Source organism: Plutella xylostella, chromosome 25 (assembly GCF_932276165.1).
Source record: "Plutella xylostella chromosome 25, ilPluXylo3.1, whole genome shotgun sequence".
NCBI classification, from domain to species: domain Eukaryota; kingdom Metazoa; phylum Arthropoda; class Insecta; order Lepidoptera; family Plutellidae; genus Plutella; species Plutella xylostella.
This window is the reverse complement of record NC_064005.1, coordinates 6,533,477-6,558,463: the sequence shown is the minus strand read 5'-3', so window position 1 is coordinate 6,558,463 and position 24,987 is coordinate 6,533,477. Positions and strand designations below refer to the sequence as shown.

The 24,987-nt window shown below is 39.3% G+C and overlaps 1 protein-coding gene across 3 annotated transcripts in view; it reads left to right on the top strand.

The window, feature by feature from the left end:
* The window catches only part of LOC105386979 (serine/threonine-protein phosphatase 2A 56 kDa regulatory subunit gamma isoform), a 47,405-nt gene that overhangs the window by 9,923 nt on the left and 12,495 nt on the right, over window positions 1–24,987 (top strand). For 2 of the 3 annotated variants that reach the window (XM_048630343.1, XM_048630342.1), the window contains exons 2-4: window positions 342–525; window positions 17,710–17,909; window positions 20,082–20,285. In XM_048630343.1, coding sequence (XP_048486300.1) covers window positions 342–525; window positions 17,710–17,909; window positions 20,082–20,285 — 588 coding nt within the window. Of the gene's footprint in view, window positions 1–341; window positions 526–13,667; window positions 14,542–17,709; window positions 17,910–20,081; window positions 20,286–24,987 lie in introns of those variants that run through there. The other variant, XM_048630341.1, reaches the window with a different exon arrangement.

The window sequence follows — 24,987 nt, the reverse complement described above, 5'->3', positions numbered from 1 at the left end:
TGTATAATTATTTATGTGTGTTTCTTCTACAATACCCTGCCCTCACCCGTCCAACCACTACCTCTTCATATATCCACTCATCATCAGCCTTTAGCAGTTCACTGCTGGACCTAAGCCTCTCCCCAAGCACGCCACTGGATGCGATCTATAGCTTTCCGCATCCAATGATTACCAGCCACCGTTCGCAAGTCGTCACTCCATCTAGCCGGAGGGCATCCTACTCTACGTTTGCCTATTCGCGGTCTCCACTGCAGAACACCTTTACCCACTATTGTATTGTATATCCAGCATAACAGTATTATAACAGTTCAATTCAAACCTTCTCCCCCCATTGCCCCCAGAGTCGTCCAGAGAAGCACACGTCAGCGCTGGCAAGCGGCCCCCCGCCCCCGGCCCCCATAGTGTCCAAGTCGGCGGACGTCCCCCGGCCCCCCGGGTGGAACGGCCAGCTCCGGAGGCACGGCTCCAGCCGGTTCAACGTGCACAGCCACAACCAGGAGCTGGTGAAGCTGCCGCCCCTTAAAGGTCAGTAAGAAGTTGGTGCCTTTTCTTGACTGATCAAGAAATGTTCAGGTTACCTGGAGACAGACAGGGTTTAAAACATGTGGAATTCGTGGCTGCTAGTACTCCGGTGTACTGATACCGTACCACCACCGATACATTAGCATTTAACAATTCATTTCATTGTAAAACATCTGTCAGATCCATACAAGTCAACCTTTACGTCAGATTTGACTAGCGAGGGACGCTGCTTGAGGATTGTTAATTGCTATTGTCGGTGGTAGTAACAACACTTTTGCCAATAAGCCCCTGCCATCTTCTTATTGTGTCGATGACTAACTAAAGAATTGGAAACAAGGGTTTGTCACCGCGTGGTGAAAAGATTAGCTGGTCAGATTAGGCGTTTGTAGCTATGTGACTGTCTAGGGTGCACCGAAAGTTGATATGTTTCTCCTTTCGTGTACTCCCTTTCATTTCATGCCTGGATGGTTTTCATATTCTCGAAGATGGCATAAAGATTTCAAGAAAATTTAGGTTTTCAAAAGGGCAACTTTCTCAATAGCTCATCAGTCTTTTCTATCCATCGTTTACATAAGCTATTATAATTATTTATTACGTTTGCGTGCATTGGCTTATCATCGAAAATTAATCGGAGGTAAGTTTTATGTCACTCTTTCACGAAATATTATCCGGTAAAAATATAGTTTCCATTTTTAGCAACCAGTAAAAAATTTACAGTAAACTATTTTTGAAATGTAGGCATAGTGGGAGACACTATGTATACCACAATGTGACCTTCCAAGGACGGTATACTTCAACGTATTGTTAGTTGCACAAATACAAACTTAAACAAACTAAGCGAGAGTAACTTACATAATGTTGTTAGTTCACTTGCTTATTTGACTCTGGTTCCGTTTTGCCAATTTGTTCTGTCCCATGCAAGTGTGTCAGGTCAATAACTTAGTGTAACCCATCCAAAATCAGGTCTGCCTTTTGGATGAGTTAGTGAGCTGATTGCTTACACCTGTCTAGTTCCCAATACGGCTACGGCTTTCACATGATATGATACTTAATGATATACTGCCGGGCAATGAAAAAGTTCCACTCACAAAATGCAGACAACCAACAACCCCATTTTTTTCAAAGATTTAATTAAAATAGGAACAAAATATTACCGATTTTAGTTGGTAATATACTGATGCTCTGTTAAATGTACCTACTTCAATGTTGCAGAAGACGCCATTAAGCTAGCCTTTTCAGTTTAGTTTAGAAGTAATTTGGTGCTTTTCTCAGTGGAAGCTTTTCATTGCCCGTGAGTGTAAATGGCTCCAAAGGTTATAGGTATTTATAACATACTGATGTAAGTGTAACCACGGAAAAATCACGATTGTAGAAACTTCTGAAAAACTATGAACCTTGAGGAACATTCTTAGATCATGAAACAGATCCCTGGTTGCCCTATAAATCCAACCTTGTACAACGCCTGCGGTCGTCTCACTAATTGCTATTGGTTCGATAATGGCCTCAGTCCATCATTTGCGGCGGGTGTATATTGGCGCAGTGTTGCTTTGTAATTAAGGTAATGCCATTGGGTACAGTCTGGTCCTCTTACAAGCTACAATCTTCGTGTCGTCTTCGAACTGGCTATGGTGTGCCTACTAATGAATTCCATGAATTGGGGACGCTGTAACGTAGTTTCGCATTCGTAAATAGAAGAAAATGACGTAAACTTTAGGAAATGGAGGAATATGCCACGAAATGGCAAAGCAACTATGTTCTATGAATAATATAGGTATTGAATAGATTTCTCACTTTCTCCACTTTGACCTATATCTATACTATTAAGAAGGTCGTGCTATGATATCTTCAGCTCTAGTATCCTCAGTGAAAGAACGTAAACTAGTACGAATAGTATGTACACTCTAGAATAAAATCCCTAAGTACTTATTTATACCAACTAAGACTTTACCAAGAGTCTGTTCTTGAAGTCTTAACTAAAAGGCATCCGCTTGAAATTAAAACGCAAACTTACTTTAAACTCCGTAGCGTTTTATCTTTTCTTAGACGGTTTCTTCACTATAATGTGCATTTGGTCGGGTAGTGTTCTTGCCAGCAATGGCGGCCATCCTTCTTACACGAAGAAGCATAGATAGGTATTTTTATAGGAACTAGATGGAGTGTCAGTGCAAAAGAAACGTCTCGACAAATAATAATAGTTATGATGAATTTGTTCGGTTAGAAGATTTGTGACTTTATTAATTGGTACAACTTAAAACAGGTTTACAGGTTTAGGTTATTTACTGATAATGAATAAAATCACAAATCTTCTAATCGAACCAATTCAAAGAGCTCAGTGGTAGAAGTGGGGTGTTATTTTGCGTGACGTTTCTTTAGCACTGACACTCCATCTGATCCGTATATTGTTAATCTAAGGGAAGGAGGGAATGAGGGAGAGAGAGAAAAAAGAAGTGAAGTTTCCGTGGCTCCAGCGAGGTGCAACGTGGCCCACAGCTGGCTGAGATTTTTAACTGCCGCTTTTTACAGTCGCTCTTGTAGAAAAGAACGGGGGTTGGCCAAGGTTTTTGATACAATATATAAATGCGTTTTCAATTTTAAGGTTATTTCATATTAAACATTATATCTATGTAACTTGTACATGCCTGCACAAAAATAATACAGTTGAACTGCAATATTAATTTAAGAAAAGATTTTTAAGCGCAATATTACCCATTTTACATAAAGGACTTACTGAACAATGTTTAAGCGATTCTAAGTACGGCAGTCAGTAGGTATATCATTTTAACAGTCGACCGATCAACCAGTCTTTTTATTTCGATTCTATGATAGCTCAATAGGTTTGAAAAACGAATAATATACATCCTTCATAAATATACATCTATTTTTAGTTACCATTTGCGAAATACCCATGCCATGAGGAAATTGTCAGCATATTCCTTCAGGCACAACAACTAAGCAATTTCCGGCATGAAGTACATGTGACGTCACTGGCACGGTGTTACAAGATTTATGCAGCATAGGTACTTGGAAAATTCTCTTGCACAGAGACTTAACAATATACGACAAAGATGGAGTGTCAGTGCATAAGAAACGTCCCGCCAAATAACACCCCACTGAGCTCTTAATTTGAATTAGCTCGGTAAGAAGATTTGTGACTTAATTCATTGGTACAATGGTTGTCATTAGGTTGAACTTAAAACGGCTTGACAGTAAACAGATTGCGGACAGTTTTTTTGCTTTATTTTTTTGCTTTATTTTTTATGTAACACACCATCTGGTTCTTAAATTGTAAATCTAAGGTCAGAGCAAATAAAAGTGCGGTGTCACCGGGTTCTGGGCGACGTCAGCTCTATAAATATATCCTCCTGTATCAGGTGTCCGGAACTGACATCCATTGAAGCAGTTTCATTGTGTCTTGATATTCGATCCCTATGTGCATTATCAAGCCACTTATTCAAAAGGGCTAATGGATAAAACTTCTAAAACCTATCCACGTAGCTATCAAGGTATCTTGTTAGTGGTATGTCATAATGATTTCCTTCATTGAGTCGATATGAGGGAGCATCAGTAGTATTGTTGTTAACAAGTTAAACTCAAACTCAAACTCAAAAATTTTTATTCATCGTAAAAATATAAAATTTTCTGATGAACGTAAATTTTTACAAACTACTCTCCGTTCGGATAAGGGGGGCTCTTTCTGTCTAAGGAGAAGAACGGAGGCAAGAATCTCCTGAGCCATCTTTTCAAAAAAAAGACTTAATACTAGTTAGTATACAATACTCATAAGCTTAATATAATAATAATTATAATAATATGAGCAGAGCTAACTATTTATCACAGCCATGCATTAACGTCCTCTAAGTAATCATCAATTTTATAATAAGCTTTTTTAAAGAGTTTATCTTTAATGTTAATGTTAGTAGATAGAGGTATTCGTCTGAGATCTTAAGGTTACCAACCGACAACGACATAGCTTAACCCTTAAACGGCCATGGCTACTCAAATAAATTCATTTGTTTTCGCCGTACAGTTCATGGCAGTCGCGATGGCTTATGGCGATGGCTTTTACGACGCAGGGAATTATGCCTCAACTACAATGACGTTGACGTGTTCTCGCCGCGCCGCGTCTCCGCCTCTACTTCTTCAGTAAGCGTGGAACTGGGCTGGCATATAGAAAACATAGGCAAGGCGCGCTTCTTCGTCGCCGCCGCCGCGACTCCGCCTCGACTCTCGTGCAGTGAGCAGAGTGCCTCAGACAGCCGGTAGTAGCTGTATTATAAATCCGAGGATAGAATGCTGCGAGAGAATCCTGTGTCAAGCAGTAGGGTGCTTACATAGAGAATCGGGTTCCCTGTATCTACCTGTAGACCCGTACCGGTAACCTGATTATGCGAAAGCGCTCACTTACGGAGCATTTCCATTTTTAAATCTCATGAGCGTTTTCACATAATCAGGTTACCGGTACAGGTAGATACAGGGAACCCGATTCTCTATGTAAGCACCCGTAGACATCACGGTACTCGTGATGATGATGATGATGATATGCATAGATCAAATTAACAAAACTTTGCTCTTTATAATATTGGTGTAATGAGAATGACTGACTAATTAACAACAGTACGTTGATATGACTTAACCACAACTATGAATAGCGTACTAACCTTCTCACTTAATTATAGTACATACTAGATATCGGTGAAGCTGTAATGTACGTTGTCTGGATGTGATTTCGCCGGTTAATGTATTTCTATATACAGGGTGTTGCAAAAAGGGTATACTAAGCCGAAACCTACATGTGCAGCATGGTATATCTAAGCCCGAAACTGAAATCAGAATTTCAAAATTCGCGAAAAAAAAACATTCTCCATAGTAAAAAAGTCACGTGACCAACAAAGTTTCTACCCTTTTTGCAACGTCCTGTATAGCAAAGGTTTCTCCTGTACACTTTTATATAAAAAAACATAATATAATGCAAATATAAATAGTTTAATTGTATTTAAAAGGCACCGCAATGAAGCTAATGCTTGTCAGCCTTCGGGTGTGTGTCAAGTTGTACCACCAGCCTGCCCATTTAGCTAATTGATACACACTTCACACACTATAACACTGACAGCTAGCCACCTACATATTTTATTTATTTATTTATTCATCATCACACTACATAGCATTACAGTTATAAAGAAAAACCTTAGCGCTACATAGAGGCACAATAATAATAATACTTATTTAGTTATATAATAATAATTTATCCATCAGACTATTCAGACTCACAAAATTTCAGACATGCCTTTTTTAACTTTGGCCAACCATCCGCAAACACATCAACTTGTGGTGCCGAATCTATTATGGCATTCACCATCGTAGTGGCCCGAATTAGAGGCGATTGTTGCCGCGCCACCGAGCGCGCTGCACCCACCGCCAGCAGCCTGTGAGATCTGGCTCGCAGATACTTGTTAGGGGCAAACAGGCAGCAAACCTCACCAACCATATGAGGACATTCCGTCTCTCCTCGCAGGGTCCTACATGCCATTATCGCTAGGTTTAGATCCCGTCGAACTTCCAACGAGTTGAACCCCAGCATTCCCAGCAAGAAGCTAGTTGGATAGAGGTAAGGATAGTATCCATATTTTTTCTTATATAGAAAGCGAAGGAATGCTTTTTGGACCTTTTCTAGCATGAGGGTATATGTGGACTCGTGAGGAGACCAAACAACAGAGCTGGACTCAACTTTGCTTCGCACCAGAGCACTGTATAGAAGCTGGATGACGCATGTTTGACTAAAATCTTTCGCATTCCTTATAACAAAACCCAGTCTTCTAAAACAGTTGGCTGTAAGAGCTTTAAAGTGGTCATGAAATGTCAGCTTTGTGTCAAATGTAACTCCAAGATCTGTAATGGTGTACACGCGAAGAATAACATCCATACCAAGCCTATAATCCGCCTCGAACGGGTTCTTCGCTCGGGTGTAGGACATGACTGCGCACTTGCTGGTGTTAAAGAGTAGTTTGTTGTCCAGCGACCACTGGTGAACTGCATCAAGGTCCTGTTGCAACAAGGCACTATCAGCCTCCCCACGCACACGCATGGAGAGCTTCAGATCATCGGCGTAGAGTAGGCACGTTGAGTTGTGCAGTTGTGATTCTAAGTCATTTATCATTAGAATGAAGAAAAGTGGTCCCAGAATTGAACCTTGGCTGACGCCGGAGCGAGTATGATAGGGCTCAGAGACATAGCATCCATGGCGCACAAACTGTTGCCGGTCGCGAAGATAGTCCGAGCAGAGTCTGAGAAGTTTAGGAGAGAAACCTATCGCACATAACTTCCCAAGAAGTATATCGTTATCGACTCGGTCGAATGCTTTTTTAAAATCAAGGTAGGCGACATCCACTTGTCCACCTCCCTCCATGTCCCGCGACACGATATCCACCAACGTAAGCAAGTTAGTCTCTACGGATCTCTTTTGACGGAAACCATGCTGGGCGTCAGACAGAAATGGTGCAACCTGCCGATAGATACGCTTGTGCAGTATAGACTCAAATATTTTTGCGGTCGCACAAAGGATAGCGATCGGTCTGTACTGATCCACACTTGACGTGTCATTGGTTTTGGGGATTGGAGAGACTCTGGAGAGTTTCCATCGTTTGGGGTAACTGCCAGTATGTAGAGACAGATTGAAAATATAATAAAGTGGCTCAATGAATGAACTACTGCAAGCTTTTAAAATGTACGGAGGAAGATTGTCTGGCCCTATTGCACTACGAGGCTTTAACTGGTGTAATGCTCTTGCAATATCCTCTTTCGATATATTATGCTTCTATTTCTAGGTCCACTTGCACAAACATATTAAATCTAGATTTAGTGTCAATGCTCGATTTAAGAAACGTCAATCCATACAAATGTATGGCTTAAATCGAGATTTAACACTAAATCTAGATTTAATATGTTTGTGCAAGTGGGGCCTAGACGCTAATGTAAAATAATCGCTTGATTGATCTGGAGCCCTATTGCGGAGTCAAAACAAAGTAATTAATATATTATTTTTCTTAATCCGAAAATGGTTGTCAATATAAGTTTGCGATTTAAACGTTTCTGCTTCTAATGTTTGTCAGTAGCCGTAGTGTTTGATGTTCTCACGGCAATCTGGCTCAATTGTGCACAGTACTGAAATTGTGAAACATAAATCTCCTTTGACCACGATAACCCTCAACAGGGAACTACTGTACGCTACGTGAATGATATTAAGGCATGTAGACTCCGACAACGCTAAGTTTACAACGGGTAAAACATGATGCATATTTTTTTCTTTGCCTAGTATGTAGCAGCCCTATAATTATGAGTGTAAAGAAGATGAGCCCTATATGAGTAAGATGTACGACGTTTGTGTCACAAATTACAAATATGTAAGTACAGTCAGCTGCATAAGAAGCTTTGTACCATGACAATCTGAAACCGCCTATCCATTAGTGAAATCCCTATTAGTTAAGTAAAACTCTTTATTTCAGGACCACACACTCAAACTTTATTTTCTGTATAAGAAGTAATATATGGTGGTTGATAAACACAACCATACCGCGATGTAGAAAGTGTCTCACCAGCGCCATCTAGTGAGAATCACTGTAAACAATTTCTTTAAACACCTATTATGATATGGAATGGCAATGGCAGGAACTTTTGCATTGCTCGCGATCGCGAGTGTAGGTAATTGTTGCGCTATGAAACTTTTTTTGAAGTTGGCACTTATTGTTACTGTTGCAAAGGCGGCGTAGCCGGAATCTAGATCGTATCTAGTATAAGCTATCTCGCTCGATCGCGGTTGAGTTAACTAAGATTGATTTGTGTGGCTCCTTGCGGTACATTCGTTACAAAACAAAGGACACAACGTTACGTTCCGTGGTGAAAAGCATATTGCCATAATAGCGTAATATTGTGTACAAAGGTCCTCTGGTTTGCGCGCTCCCATTTCAAAAGAGCGACTAGTAGCTATTTACGAGCTCCCATTACAAAACAGCCACTGATCACACTTTATACACTTCCCTTTTCGTTTGTTACCATGACAACATTGGTTTGTTGAAAATACAAAAGTACTCTGTGATTACTTGATTAGGTAAAAAATCTATGCCGACTGACGGGACTCATTATTCTGAGCCGTGAAATTAAAAGATTATGACGTCACACCAGCCCGCCATCCTGACGGGAATTTCAAAGTGGTCGTGATGGTTGTAATTTTTTAACTTTCTTTAAAATACCTTGAATTACTTATTTTGGCGTTGAATTTTTTTTACTATAATAAAGTGATGTAAAACTATCCAATAAAAGTATTTAAAAAATTTAATTTATGCATATTCCCTATTGTGAACAGCCCTGAAACTGTGAAACATAAATCTCCTTTGTGGAATATCCTCAACAGGCACTACAGTACGCTACGTGAACGATATTAAGGCATGAAGACTCCGACAACGCTAAGTTTACAATAGGTAAAACATGATATACATATTCTTTGACTAGTATGTAGCAGCCCTAAATAAGTGAAGAAGATGAGCCCTATATGAGTGAGTATGTACACTATGTACGACGTTTGTGTCAGAAATTACAAATACATACATACATATGCTCACGACTGTAATCCCAGAAGGCGTAGTCAGAGGTGACTCGCAAGTGATAGGTTGCGAGCCGTATCGCCGTTTCTGAATGAGTACAAAGCACTGAAGTTGTCGGGTAAGTGGGCAACCCGACACTCATATGTTTTCAAGCTGCCTTACTCATAAACTTGAAGAAGTTCCAGTGAAATCCCAAATGATATGGAATGGCAATGGCAGGAACTTTTGCATTGCTCGCGATCGCGAGTGTAGTTAATTGTTGCCCTATGAAACTTTTTTTGAAGTTGGCACTTATTGTTACTGTTGCAAAGTTAGCGTTGTAGGAGTCTAGATCGTATTTAGTGTAAGCTCTATCTCGCTCGATCGCGGTTCAGTTAACTAAGATTGATTTGTGTGGCTCCTTGCGGTTACATTCGTTACAAAACAAAGGACACAACGTTACGTTCCGTGGTGAAAAGCAACGCTTTACAGAGCCTTGCAAAAGTGAGTGACTAAGTCGAAAAAGAGGGGGCCAATTGTACAGATTGACCCCCGATTCACCACTTTTGAAACATTCTGTTACACGTGTGGTCGAATTTCGAACTGGCACACTATTCCAAAAGTAGTAGAAACATTTACGTTATTTCATTACTGCTAAACCAATATCCATTCCACGTGTAAGAAAATCAATACAGTTATGTTCAGTACCTGTAAAGGCGTACAATATACAATGCTAATAGTTATTAATCATTACATTCATTAGGCTGCAGCTCATAACATATTATATTATGGACTTATATTTCTAACGAAACCTGTATAATCGTAGCTAATATTATAAATGCGAAAGTAACTGTGTCTGTCTGTCTGTTACTCTTTCACGCCAAAACTACTGAAGGGATTTGAATGAAATTTGGTATACATATGGTCTAGACCCTGAGAAAGAATATACTAGGCTAATTTTTATCCCGGAATTCCCACGGGAACACTTTTTAAGGCGAAGTGAAACTCGCGGGAACAGCTAGTTAACTATATTAACATTATTGTGAACCCAAAATAGAATAGTCGAGTTTTTTAAACTCGGAAATCTAATTCTGACGTGCGGAGTAGTCTTTAGCACACAAATTGGACAACCCGTGTTTATTCAGTCCGAAACGTGATCAATTGGATCTATTTATAACCTTTATACGACCCCTGTGCCTATATGAGATCGGCACCGTGGGGACTTTATAAGCCGACATACTTACTGCTTTCTTAATGTGTGCGTTTTTACTTCATGATCAGTCTATGTCAAACCACCGCAGGGTATTTTAGGCCTCCTCCCTGTTATGCGAAGTCCCACGGACCTGCGCTACACTCATATAGTTTTTACTTACCTACATAATAATCTTCATCACAACCCATCACGTCCTCACTGCTGGGGCACGGGGTCTCCTTCCAATGAAGGAAGAGTTTTACGCCTAATTCAAGCGGCCTATTGCGGGTTGGTAGACCTCAAGACAAGCAACCTTGCTGCTCGATGCTCAGCTACAAGAGTTGTCGGGTAAGTGGGCAATCTTGTTATCGTGTCTGTAACAAACCACTAGAGATGGACTATAGTATTTGCCACCGTCGAAAAGATTAGCCAGTCAGATGGGTTAGAGGCTCTTTTATACGCATCCACGAGTTACCGATAAAAGCAAATCATGTAAAAAATAGACAAACTTTTATCCGCCGAAAAGTTAGCGGCGTGTCGTTTTAGTGTGCCGTTCAGTTCGCTAGTTTCGCGCACACTCTACGCACTTTGCAGCGGCAATATGCATTTAGTAATGGCCGAACTGTTTGCCTAGTGGGATCGCAGCCTTATACACATCTGTCAGAGCTAAAGGTCGAAGCCACTGACCCAGCTAATAGGCCTAATTTGGTTAACAGAGCCCTAATCTGCTCTTATCTTAATCACCAGCTTACGAGTGACTGCTCTTGTGGCTTACAAATATTGACCGGGAGACTTACCTTTCAAGGTTTTGAGCTGAAATAGAATATTATATGAGAAATATTATAAATTATCGGATATCTGAAAAGACAGTGTTTTTGTTTTATAATAGGATAGGAAGGATGACTTGGTTCCAGCTGGTGTTCTGTATTTCGTGTCTGCGTATAGCGCATCTATACCATTAGTTATATCTTAAGCAAGTACACATAAGATAAGGAACGAGTATAGGACAGAAATCGGACACCTTTGGATTTCAATAAATTTATTGCCAAATGCATCAGTCTTAACTTAGAGGTGGGTTCTAAAAATTTTAATTATCGCCAAAAATGCCGATCACTAAAAATGTGTTTTTATAGTGAAAGCTACAATGTATGTAAAACATATTATAAGCAAAGTTGAATTAGCTGCATTTGAATGTTGAAGGAAATCCTCGGCCTCTGATCTTTAGACTTTCAGGTCGTGTGGGTCTTCCTCTCATTGCTGTAATTTGCTGCATCTTGCGAGCTAATCGCGTGAGAATTATGAGCCGGCGCGGGGATTCCCTTGACCCCGGAAAGTGTTGACAATCATGTTAATAATAACTATTTTTATTTATAACAGAATTCTCCTTTTGATCTATGTTCAGGAGATATACTAACTGTTGCCCGCGAGCTTCCCTTCTTCTCCCTCCTCTCTTCTCTCTTCTCTCTTCTCTCTTCTCTCTTCTCTCTTCTCTCTTCCCTCCTCTCCTCTCCTTCTAACTATCCAATAATCTATCTATCTAAGCGACCTTTGTTCTAATACTTTTGAAAATATGCGTGTTTTAGCACTTTAACCAGAGATATCGGATAAATCAAATTCAAAAGGTATCTTATAGATAAGGATAACTGGAAGAAAATGTTATTAGCATTAAGTGCGTCTATGTTCACTTTAGTTTGATTTGCAATAAAGTATTTAATAATAATGAACGCGCTAGTGATTCAACCAAAAAGGAGATTCAACCAGATGCCTGCGGCATACTACTCTGTGAAAAAGTATCGGGACTTTATCAATAAAACAAAAAATGATTAAAATTAATGATTAAATTACCACTTCGAGGCACTGTTTTTAATCGATAGAACACAACTCTGGAAACAGCGTATAAAAAAATGTGATGATTGGATAATTTGTTGGTATGTATGTATCGATTCTAAAATAGCACACTTTGAAGGTAATAAAATAAATTTGGATGAATAACAAACATTTTGTGTTTTATTGATAAAGTCCCGATACTTTTTACACAGAATGTATAAATACAACATTTTAATATTTAAAAAATATCACTGAGATAACTTGCAGAAGTTAGCGGAAGTCTCCAGACAAAGCCGATAGGAAGCTATATCCATAATAAGGAAAGCGGAAAACTTCATATCATTACTTAGGTAGGTAACAGACGAAAGTGCACCCAATATTTGTTTAGTCTGAGAGCATTTTTCATTGAATTAGGGAATTAGGGTGTATTTCGATGCAGTGTTACCAGTAAAACGGAAGTAAAAGGGAATTACCTACAAACATGAACGCACATCAAACACACTTTCTTTAAACATAATCTGAATAATACCGTGTTTGCGAGGCTTATAATTTTGTCATGTATAATAGCCTGAGTCCTTGTAAATAACTAGGCATATATTTTGCATGTTAGTTTTGAAATCGTTTTTCGTTTATCTTTCTTTAAAAAGTTTTTGTATTATTTTTAAAATGTTTTAGAGTTCATGTTTGTAATAGATTTCTTAATGAGAATGTCCTAGGAGGTAAATTCACCTAGATAATTTTATTTAATTTATAGAAATCTTACTATGTGTTTGCCTCTGTTTGTTCTCCAATAAATAAAATATTTAGATACCTTTGTCTAAAAAACTCCTAACACCTTTCGGAGATAGTTTGAAGCGAAATAGATTTGTGTTCCTGAGATGTATTCGTATAGAACGACGAATGAAATACTGGCGGCATTAATAAATATGTACCTAATTAAACTTGCCGTACATACATTGCCTCCTAAAAGTTTTGGTTACTTGGCCAATAAATGTAAATCTCAATGTACGTTTGTCCCAAGACTGGCAACCCCGAATCCTAATTTGTTTGGTCGATGCCAAAAGGAAGGGGATAAGTTGGTACATAAAATGTCTGGTTCTCGGAAAGGGATCCCCCTCCCAAGTCACCCCAAGGCGCACCCAAATAAACTTTTGAACATCATCATATTATCATAACCATAACTGCTGTGCCTTCTTTCCTTTCACTAGACTTATGACGCTTAAATAAAATATTACCTAAGATTTAATAGAAGATCATATTTTTATTGCATTGATTTCTTTTAATTACCTCTACGTGTAGGCATAGACTAATGTGTTAGTCTATGATACGTGTATGTGCTGGGTTCATGAGGGCCCTTGTGCGGTTCACCCTTGCTTGCGGCTATTAATTAATGAGATGCATGATCGATCACTATTCGGTCTTTGTTCGGGGAAATAATTGCTTATTGAAGGGTATCCGGGCTAGTCTTCAATAAATACTTATCTAATTTATTAATTTCACGAAGAAAATCATATTGCTCTTTACTTTTTCACAGCATAGCATATTGTCCCAAGAGCAATACCAATAAATAACATGTGGTTGTAGTGAAACAGTGTGTGTGTGTTTGTTAGCTGCGATACGTGTCCGCTAGCTACCTGTTTGTAGTGCGAGTGCGTGCGACCCCCGACCCCGAATTAACAACACCAGGCAGGGCTGTCGCACGCCCACTGCAACAGGAGATGTAGATAAACAGATTTTACACGATTATACAACAGAGTTGACCGATCTTGTTTGTGTTTAAACATAGAAACAGAACTTGTTGATATCAACCAACCTGAAATAGTATTGGCAACAGGTCGACTCATTCAGAGATTCTCAATGAATCTGTTTAAAAACTCGGTGTAAAAATAAGACGGACCGGAATCGGGAGCAGTTTGGGGTGACTAATGTGGCAGCCCTAGAGAATCTCTGTTGATACGTGTGCGGGGGTGGCGCGGGGCGGGGCGGGGGTGCGCGCGGCGCTGCGCGGCGGCGGCGGCAGTCCGGCCGAGCCCAGCGCAGCACCCGGCCCGGCCGGCGCCTCCGGATGCCGCTGCCGGCCGCCTGCCATGGTCCACGCCGGCCCGCCCGCCCGTGCGTCCGCCCGCGCGATGTTCTTCCGCGACGCCGCCGCTGAGTCCAAGCCGCGCCGCGCCGTGTCCCCGCTGGGCATCCCCAAGTCGCCGTCGTTCCACTCGGGCCTGGACCTGGTGGCCACTGCCGCCGACGCGCGCAACAAGCGCTCCGAGAGCGTGTCGGACGTCGCGCGCGCCTTCCGCTTCGCGCTGTCGGGCCTGTCCGCCGACATGGCGGAGGGCAAGGCGCCGTCGCCGGGCGAGCCCGCGCGCCCGCCGCCGCCGCCGCCCGCCGACAAGGAGGGCCTCATGGTGCAACTGCCGCTGCTGAAAGGTGCACATACGCCACTATTGATTACCCGTCTCCGGCATCCGTGCGAGCAAGCGTGGAATGCGTCTATTATTTACAAACCGTCCGGCGTTGTATCGTTCGATATTGATACGGCGTGGACTCGATATCGAGCTCAATGCCAAGGTGAAGGTGGAGTGTAAATAATAAATGATTCGACGCGGTTCCATTCCGAATTCCTATGTAGTAATACTATCATTTTCGTAAACTAAAGAAGGAAAATGCTTAGATATTTCCCCCGATTCATATAAGTGTCGTTGTAGGCACACCGCGTCTGCGGAGTATATCGACCCGCCCGCCCCACATAACCATGGGAAACGGAATGTGGCCCGCTGCAGTCAACATTTTCATTCACATTATAATATTTATAATATGGCGCCTCTATTTATATGCGGCACGTTGGCCACGTAATTTTCATTTGTTTTGACATCTACACAAGGATAATAACCACGTTTATTTATCTATAAATCATAAACGTATGTGTAAGAAGGAATGTGTGTTTAGTGTTTATAAAGAGTCAACTCATAAACTACTGTATAGTATATTTTAAAAAATGCACTGTATTGCTGCATATGACAAAACACAAGCAAATTTTTAATCTTAAATTCTGAAATCATAAAAATATGTTCAAAGAGATGCGAAGCTCGCGAGAAACCGCTAGTCCCACACGTAGGCATTAGCATTATCTACATATTACATATATTTAGATACATACATACGATCCACTTTACTTACAACTGATTGCTCATGAACTCAGCAAGAGGCTGATGCCTTACAACAATACTGGAGGATTACTCTAAACTCAGGAAAAACTAAGGAACGAGAGTTGTCGTGCAATTGACACGTTTTATGTATAAAATAGAGTCGTGGCTCTCGCAGCAGCGCTCCAAAACTTAGTTGTTCATTACATGAAGTGATCCCCTGTACTTAATTGGTATTTCTATGACTACAGCTACGTTTGTTATTACATTGTATTAGTTTCATCACATCCATCACATGTGTGTTTAAATTAATTACTTTCAACCTGGACCCTGGATGCTATGCCGAAGGTCCCGGGTTCGATCTTTAGAGCTGTTATTATTTGTTTAAAGACAGACAGATGAGGTCCTGCAGTGGATAATTTGCGGTCTATGTGTTTGAACATAATGCTTTATTTGATAGTATAGAATGTAGAGACTTGGGAGAGTTATTCAACAAGGTTATATGCGTATTTTTGCCGAAACATTCAACACACTGAGCTTGCCCAACTGTTTGTAAGGTGCTGGCCAAATATATGAGAAACATAAATTAATTTGGACGCCTAATGTTTGGATAAAGAAAGTCTTGGCCAATTTTGCCCGGGAAGATATTTAAGTAAGAATATTCGGGTCCAGCCAGACTCGTCGTCATAAAACACCTAACTATAATTTCAGTAAATTTCTAAAATACGGTAAGGTCTAGGTACTTTTGTTGAAATGTATGAAATGTACTGTCAGCCACAAGAGTTTTTTTACTGAAATTATAGTTAGGTGTTTTATGTGCTGATTAATTCAAACAAAATAACACATGTTTTGAATTATAAACGTAATAAGTAATAATAAATATTAACAAAATAAGTAACTATTAATAATTATGTGTGCTAAAATCACAGTTACACAAAATATCTTTACAATGAAATATGTATAAAATCCTTTTTATAAAATCCGTTTGCTGTTTATAAAATTATAATTACTTCGCAGTAGCCCTTGCTTATCAAATGTATAAATTACAATACAAGTAAGTGCGCGAAAGAGATGGATGCAGGCCATCCAAATCTTGACCATTGTTATCGATAACCCGTTTATTTCAGGCTAAAACAATGAGAAGGGTAAACTACCTCTCTCTGTTACTGAGGTCAAACTTAGGCTAGTTTAGTCAACATATTTCTTAAATTTAAGTGATAATCACTTTATATGCAATCAATTAAGGAATCCATAAACATTTTCTGTCGACTGTACTTTGCGATAAGAAAAAAAATACAAACAAAAATGAACCTTATCGAAATTATGAAATTCGGGTCGAGTTTGGCCGGGTCGAGTGTGGAATGGGACGAGTCTGGCTGGACCCGAATATTCTGTTTATGAGAATTTAAGTATGTGGTGGAATGAGACGGGCTCTGGAGGAAAGTACCTTAAATCTTCAAGTTAGCTTATTCTTAAAACAAACATTTCTAAAAAGAAATAAAACTCATCAGCTAGTTTCTGCACTAAATATGCAAAGTATGGGTTTTATCCACTGACCTTAAACTGGCAACATATATATAAACAAACTAATATTACATAAGACTATGCAAAAATAAAGACAGTAAACAATAACAAACAAATCGGAAATAACTCTGCAATAAATGTTTACTTGGCGTGTCAAACTAGCGTCATTAAAATCTTTGCTACCGCGGCGAATGACGCTAATAACACCTAAGCATTATGTTTTCTTTCATAAGATTCTAAACGAAGTTTAACAAAAGGAAGCTGACTTTAAAATGTATATTTATAGACTAATATTGTGATATCAACATTATGCCCGTATAATAAAAATTAAAGTCCTTAGTCCTTTATTTTATAAGGAAGTTTCTTGATGATCTTGTCCACTCAATATGCTATCTAGAATCTAGATAATACCGGTTTTTCCACTCCAGTGAGTGTAACTGCACACCATGCAACTTACTGATAAAGGTGTAAATAATACTCGAGCATTGTCAATCATTGTAGCTTTTTACGTAGAGTCGTTACATGATACCTATTCAAGATACCTACAATACGAATATACGATACGCACTCGAACACTGGCCGGAAACATTATTGCTTAGGTTCCATGTTCAAATTGCCACGTTCATTTGTCTACCTGTCATTGGCAGCCGGGAAAGTTATCAAATTTAAATTTGGAATCTGTTTCGCGATCGCCGCCATTGCGGAGGCGGAAAATCGCCAGTCTTTTGTTTATTCTATATTCTACAATGGCTCCGAGTGATTGATGGCGCCATCTTCTGAACGCTCTGTTTCCACAATTCGCCCGAGCATTTGAATAACAAAAGATTTTCGTGTTGTCCGCGTGACGCACATAAACATTATTATTTTTAATTATCTCTCGGTCTCGAAACTCTTGCCCTATGAATGACCATAGATTATTTGTCCCCAGATGCCCCGGCCGCGGAGAGAGAGCAGCTGTTCGTGCAGAAGCTGCGACAGTGCTGCCTCCTCTTCGACTTCGCTGACGAGCCGCTGTCGGACCTCAAATGGAAGGAGGTGAAGCGAGCCGCGCTGCTCGAGATGGTCGAGTATGTGACGTCACAGCGAGGCGTCATCACAGAGCCTATATACCCGGAGGCGGTCAATATGGTAAGTGAATTGGGAAATTGTGATACACTTTTGTAGACCGTAGGGTATATAAAGGGTTGCACAGGTAGAGCTGTGCCATCCGGTCGTCATTAGTTTCTTAGTCCAGGATTCGGAAGGATATTAAGATACCTCACCTTATTTTAAAAGATTACACCATGTCTGACTATACAAACACGGAAATATTTGACTACAACAGGTTGGCATGTAGCCATAAAACAGTAGAAACAGACCTTTAACATCTGTATTCACCCACGGTCCAACAATCTTATGTGTCCCTGTAGTGTATGTCGGGGTCAAGGTTTCCACTTTATTGAACTCTTGAAACAATTTTCCTCAGCTAGTCTGTGACACAGTTGGTTGTGGCTAAATACCCAGGGTGTGCTCTACCAAAGAATAATAACAAGTACCAGCGTAATACACTCACGGACAATGAAAAAGTTCCACTCACAAAATGCCGACACCAAAATACCCCATTTTTTTCAAACATTTATAATTAAAAAAAATTAACAAAATATTACCGTTTTTAGGTGTTAATGTCCTGATGGTCTGTTAAATGTACTCCAATGTTGCAGAAGGCGTAATTAAGCCAGCCTTTTTAGAAGTAATTTAGTGTTTTTCTCAGTTGAACCTTTTCATTGCCCGTGAGTGTTAATAAGTCGTGCACACCTTAAAACCACAAGTTTAGTAGGTTATGTAATGCATGCCATTGGGATCCCAACAAGGAATCATACTCCTCTAACGAGAGACCTAAAATAAATGTTCATTTAGTCATAATTAATCAATTCAATTTAATTGTGTTTATTTTAAATCACTTTTACTCTGACCACTTTTGTTGTTCACTTGACTGTTATTTTATTTTTTTAAATATCTAATAAAGCATCCCACCAGTTCCGCATTTAGCTAGTTTTAAGCGAGTTTGTTTTCACTATTGCTACCTATGTATTGTGTTTACGTCTAGCGCATACGCCCAAACACTGTGCTATTTTAGACGTACGAGTAATCAGTAACTTGCATTCTTCACTCAAAATTATTACTGCTAAAACAAGGGAAACAAAGTATATCGGTGTATTTTCATGATTGCTACTTTTACACAATTTCTTATTGCGTGAAAATTTCGTGATAAACATTGCAAAGATATAGGATTATGAAAAAGTGTGAGAAAAGTATTCCAACTCAATTCGGTAATAATTTTCTACGTTATAAAAGTTGATGCGGTCGTTAACACCACGTAACTTGAAAGTAATTGGTTACGTTTCTTTGAACTGTCATCTAGTTAGCGGCTTTCTTTGTTGCTCATTAATTTATTGGTCTACGTAGGCAAATTGAGCTGTTAATTAGCCGGTTAGTGGTTACAGAAAATAGTCTTGCTACACAGTCTCGCTGGAACTAAAAAAAGATAAAAAACATCTTAACTTTGACAGATGTGTATAGCTATATTGGTAGGCATGGTAGAGGTTTATATCCATGTTGTCCAAATTTTTCAGACGTGGGGGCGAATGAATTCATCATCATCACGACCCATCACGTCCCCACTGCTGGGGCACGGGTCTCCTTCCAATGAAACAAGGGTTTTTTCCGAATAAATCCGTTAGTTAACAAATGCTTTGAAACAATCGTATGTGAATAAATAATGCCTACCTGCCTGCAATCAACAATTATAAAATTAGCTTTGAATCTGGCTGTCGGAAATTCAAAAGAAATTAATTACTTTATGCGGTTGAAGTTGATGTGTTTATTTGTGTCCCTGAATTAAGACTTCAAACGCATCTTGAATTAATTGTTTATTTGGAATTCCGGAGAAAGCATATTTTTGAGAGATCGTTAAACGAATCCTCAAGAAGAATTTTCTTGCATGAGGAGTACTTATTAACTTTTCGACCATCACTTTTGATTACGAATAAACCGCACTTCTAAGCGGTATATGTAGAAAAGCCCCGTATTATCTATAGGTCAGTCGGAAAAAGTATCACTTGAAGATCGAATATGTCCCTTAAACGCCAATAACTGCTGTTTCTAGAAAAAATATATTAACTTTTAGATAAGACTAGTACTAGTATTAGGTTCTTTCTTTCTAAATTCTAATCATGACGAACACTTACTGATATTAAACAGATAATTTTTCTAGTTTGCCCTAAGAAAACCCTTAACTGACACCGCAATTCTCTTAAACAGTTCGCCATAAACCTATTCCGGACGCTCCCGCCTTCATCCAACCCGAACGGCGCGGAGTTCGACCCTGAAGAGGACGAACCGAACCTGGAGGCGGCCTGGCCGCACCTGCAGCTGGTCTACGAGCTGTTCCTGCGCCTGCTGGAGTCGCCCGACTTCCAGCCCAACCAGGCCAAGAAGTACATCGACCAGAAGTTTGTGCTGCAGGTGAGGGGTTAAGCCGTTGTGTTAGGGTCCTAAGTTGTAGAGATGGGAGGTCTAATGCCGATATGTGAAAGTCCAAGGTGTGCGTGAAAGAAGCCTCTGCGAACGACATATGAACTTTGCTTTATACAGGGTGTTGCGAAATTGGTAGGTTAATAGTAAGTCGAAAGAGATTTTTTCTACAGGTGAGAGGTTATGCCATAGTCTTATTCGTCTTAACCATTACCCTCATCATCTGTTAATTTCTTCAATTCCTTCGATAAACTTGTTGTTGACTTTACGCCTAATTATAAGCACAGTATTATAATGGGTGATTTCAATACTTGCCTTCTAAAAAATGACTCTCGCTCTGCTTATCTTCAGTCTATTGTAAAAGCTAGCAACATGAATATTCTTCCCTCAAATTCTACCCATCATTTCCCTAACTGTCTCCCTTCACTTCTTGATCTCATCATAGTATCTTCCACCAATCATGTTGCTAAGCACGGTCAATGCGGGGCGGATGGTTTTTCATATCACGACCTCATCTTCCTCTCGTACAAAATTCGTCCCCCCAAGGCTAAGCCAAGAATTCTTCTTCAGCGTAATTTTGGTGGAATGGATATGGATAGTCTTCGAAGGGATGCTCAGAATATAGATTGGGATGTTGTTCTTGACGCAGGTGGCGTCGATGAACAAATATCTGCCTTCAACTCACTTCTGACCAATCTATATGACGTGCATGCCCCCGTTAGAGCAATCAAATTGAGGCACCTGCCAGCGCCATGGCTGACTGAGGATATTAAACACATTATCGATAAGAAAAACGCTGCCAAGTCAAAATATAAAGCTCAGCCTACCGACGGAAACAAACTCAAATTTGTAACTCTGCGAAATCACTGCAATAAGGTGTGTAGGGACGCACAACGACGCCATATCCATAAATCTGTTGAAAATGGCGATCCAGCCAAAGTATGGAATTTTTTAAAGTCATTAGGTGTTGGTAAGTCGCGCAACCACGTAGTTCCAAAAGACCTTAATCTAGATTCTCTAAACTCTCATTTCTCTTCTACTTCTGATTTAGACACTGCTACTAAAATCAAAACTCTTAACCATCTTTCCTCTATACCGACACCTGACTTCCCTTCATTTAACATTCGTCAATTCTCCGATTGTGATGTTAAGAAGAATATTCTAGCTATTACTTCCAACGCTGTTGGGAGTGATAACATAAGTCGGAATATGATAGTTCCCATAATTGATATTATCCTTCCCATCATTACCCACATCCTTAACAGCTCCATTAACTCTGGTACATTTCCCTCCCCCTGGAAAGAGGCGCAAATAATCCCTCTCCCAAAGAAACTAAATCCATCATCGTTCTCTGACTATAGACCCATTTCCATCCTCCCATTCCTCTCCAAAGTCCTTGAAAAACTTGTCCATTACCAGTTAAGTGGTTTCCTCATTCGTAACAACCTCATGAATCCCTTCCAGTCCGGTTTCCGCCCAGGCCACAGCACCGTCACTGCTCTAGTGAAAATCACTGACGACATTCGCTTGGGTATGGAAAATGGGAAGCTTACCATCCTATCCCTACTTGACTTCAGCAATGCTTTTAATACTGTCAATTTCGACTTATTGCTGGGAATACTTCGTTCTCTTAACATATCTCCGACGGTAATTGACTGGTTTTATAGTTACTTGCATGGGCGCCAGCAACGCATCCGTATTGATGATTCATATTCTAAATGGTGCTGCACCAATGCTGGCGTACCGCAAGGTGGCGTGCTATCCCCTCTCTTATTTGCTATCTTCATTAATAGTATCTCAGAAAATCTGTCTTCTTCCTACCACCTTTATGCAGATGATCTCCAGATCTACACACAGTCCGTTACTTCCGATCTACCACAAGCAATTGCAGCCACTAATAATGACTTAAACATCATATTAGATTGGAGCAGACGATATGGACTTAAAGTTAATCCTACAAAAACCCAATCCATTTTAATAGGCAGCTCTAGATTGTTGTGTAATGTTGATTATGCTCATCTACCCTCAATTATTTTTGATAATGTGCAGATTCCTTTTGGTAATGTGGTTAAAAACCTAGGTATCTTTATAGATAAGCACTTGTCTTGGGGACCGCAACTAGATTCAGTCAGCCGAAAAGTGTTTGGTTCAGCTTCCTCACTTAGGAGATTGCGTAACTTCCTTCCTACATCCACTAAGATTGCGCTTTCTCAATCTTTATTACTTCCGATTCTTGACTACGCCGATGCCAGCTATCTTGATCTTACCCAGGAGCAACTTAACAAGCTTGAGAGACTTCAAAATTTCTGTATACGGTTCATATTTGGTTTGAGGAAATATGACCATGTGTCCGAGTTCCGCTCAAAACTCAAGTGGCTCCCTATTCGCCTTCGACGGAATGCTCATATCTTGTCGATTCTGTACAACATACTGTTTAACCCAGCGTCGCCACCCTACTTAAAAGAGCGATTTCAGTTTCGGGATAGCTCGCACAACCGAACACTCCGGTCTGCCTACAATCTGAGGCTACAAGTGCCACCGCACAAGACTGACTTTTACAGCCACTCCTTCACTGTCAAAGCTGTGGTACTCTGGAACGCTCTTCCCGAGGAAGTACGACGAGCACCTTCTGTTGCCTCATTCAAAGATAGGGTCAGGTTACACTATTTGAATTCACTGAACAGTTGATTATAAATATAAGTTGTTAGTATTTATTTATGTATTTATGTAAACGAGTTTATGTAATATATAATATGTAAGTTTATTATAGGTAAAGATATATATATATATTTTGTATTGTGTTGTTTTATTTATTTATATAGTATGTACAGTTTAAGTAGTATACCTTGCACCTCTACTCCCATTAATTATGTTAAAATTGTCTCTTCCATCCAAAGGTTGTCTGGTAGAGATTGCTTTAAGCAATAAGGCCGCCTTTTTTGTACTATGTTATGTATATAAGTTGTGAATTGTAATGTGTTTTTAATGGTGCAAAATAAAGAGTATTCTATTCTATTCTATTCTATTCTATTAATATACCTTACATTACGGTATTTCAAGCACACAGACAATGTTGTTAAACTCAGTGGTCAGTTCTTATTGTTATAGTTTAACCCCGATATTCATAGAACTTACAAATAGTTTTCAGGTATCGACTCTTAGTAATAAACACAAAATTAGAGTATCACATTTTACACTTTGCAAGCCTCGGAAACAGAAAATGACGTTACTGTATTCATTGTTATTTGGCACAAAAGGTAAAAAATCTTTGTGTGGCTTTTTAATCAAAATAGTATAAACAAATATAAACTACAGCCAAAATAAATGATTTAATTACGAAATCAATCATTTTTGCTTGTATAAGTATTTCATTTGTCATTATGTTTTATTTTATAACTTAGTTTTTAAATTAATTCAAATAAAAAGACACTCCAAGACTGCTCAAAATCTGTGCCAAGTAAGAAAAATACATATATGAATGCGGGGGTAAATATCTACGACATAAACAGTTTAAAACATATAGCTTTTAGTAGCTACTTTATAGCTTGCTTCTCTACAAGAGCCTCCACAATCTTGATAGGTAGTCAATGGGGACATCTTGGCAGGCAAAGTGCCAATATCTAGTCAGAACCCGCAAATGCATTATTTTATTTTATTTTATTTTATTTTAATTTATTGCATGGAAAACCAACAGCTTTATACTAATAACAAGTTAATCTTATTTAAACATAAATAGACGAAAAGCTAATTATAGGTTTTTATAGATACGAAAACGAGAATTCATTGTGACAGATATTACATTCATACTTGATAAGCCGTAGCTCATTTATTCATATTGTGTGTTGAATGGAAATTGAGAAAAACAATTCACAATAGGTAAATATTCGTTACGGCTTATTTTACTTAAAATATAATTTAACTCTTTTCTTATCAGACCATTTACCTCAACCTCCGCAAATTGATAAATAATATACTTACATTACCGTTTTTCATACATTTATGTTAAAATTATGATTAAAATAGAGGTTTTATGCTCATATCAACAAAAACAATATTATTATTGTTTGAAAGTGTAATTAGGCCCCAACCTACACCAATTATATTTGACATTCAATCACTTGTCATAAATTTGACCGACGCCACACAATACTGCACTCTTTGGTACCGATATACGGTTGATGTTCAACTAGCTCGTGATTGACATACGAATAGGCGCCATTCGGACATAGCCCTTGAACTTGTGTACTAAATTTATTATTTACAAATAATATCGAGTGGGTGTGTCTTAACTTCATGGCCAAGCTTCAATAAATCTTTCTTAATGTTATTTTGTCCCTCAAAGTTAATATTTGATGTTTACGTCTAGCTCAATAAATTGGATTTCTGTAAGTGTAGGTCCCGCCTAAAATAATAACAAATGTAGCGATTACACGGATTTAGTAGCTAATGCTTCATTCATGTCATGTTTTGTAACATTCGCTGCCTTATCAAACATATCCGGCCACTTGTTACTTGCACTCATCAATCCTATAAAGTGTGCTTTATAAGAAGTCGAGCTTCGTGATGACAAACAGACACATATACGACAAGTTGCAGATACTTACTTTAAGCTAATGTCGGCATTAAATCTATGTCTGTCCTGATACGGTCAAAGGAAAAGAGCATTATATTTAAGGTCAACATTAACTCAAGC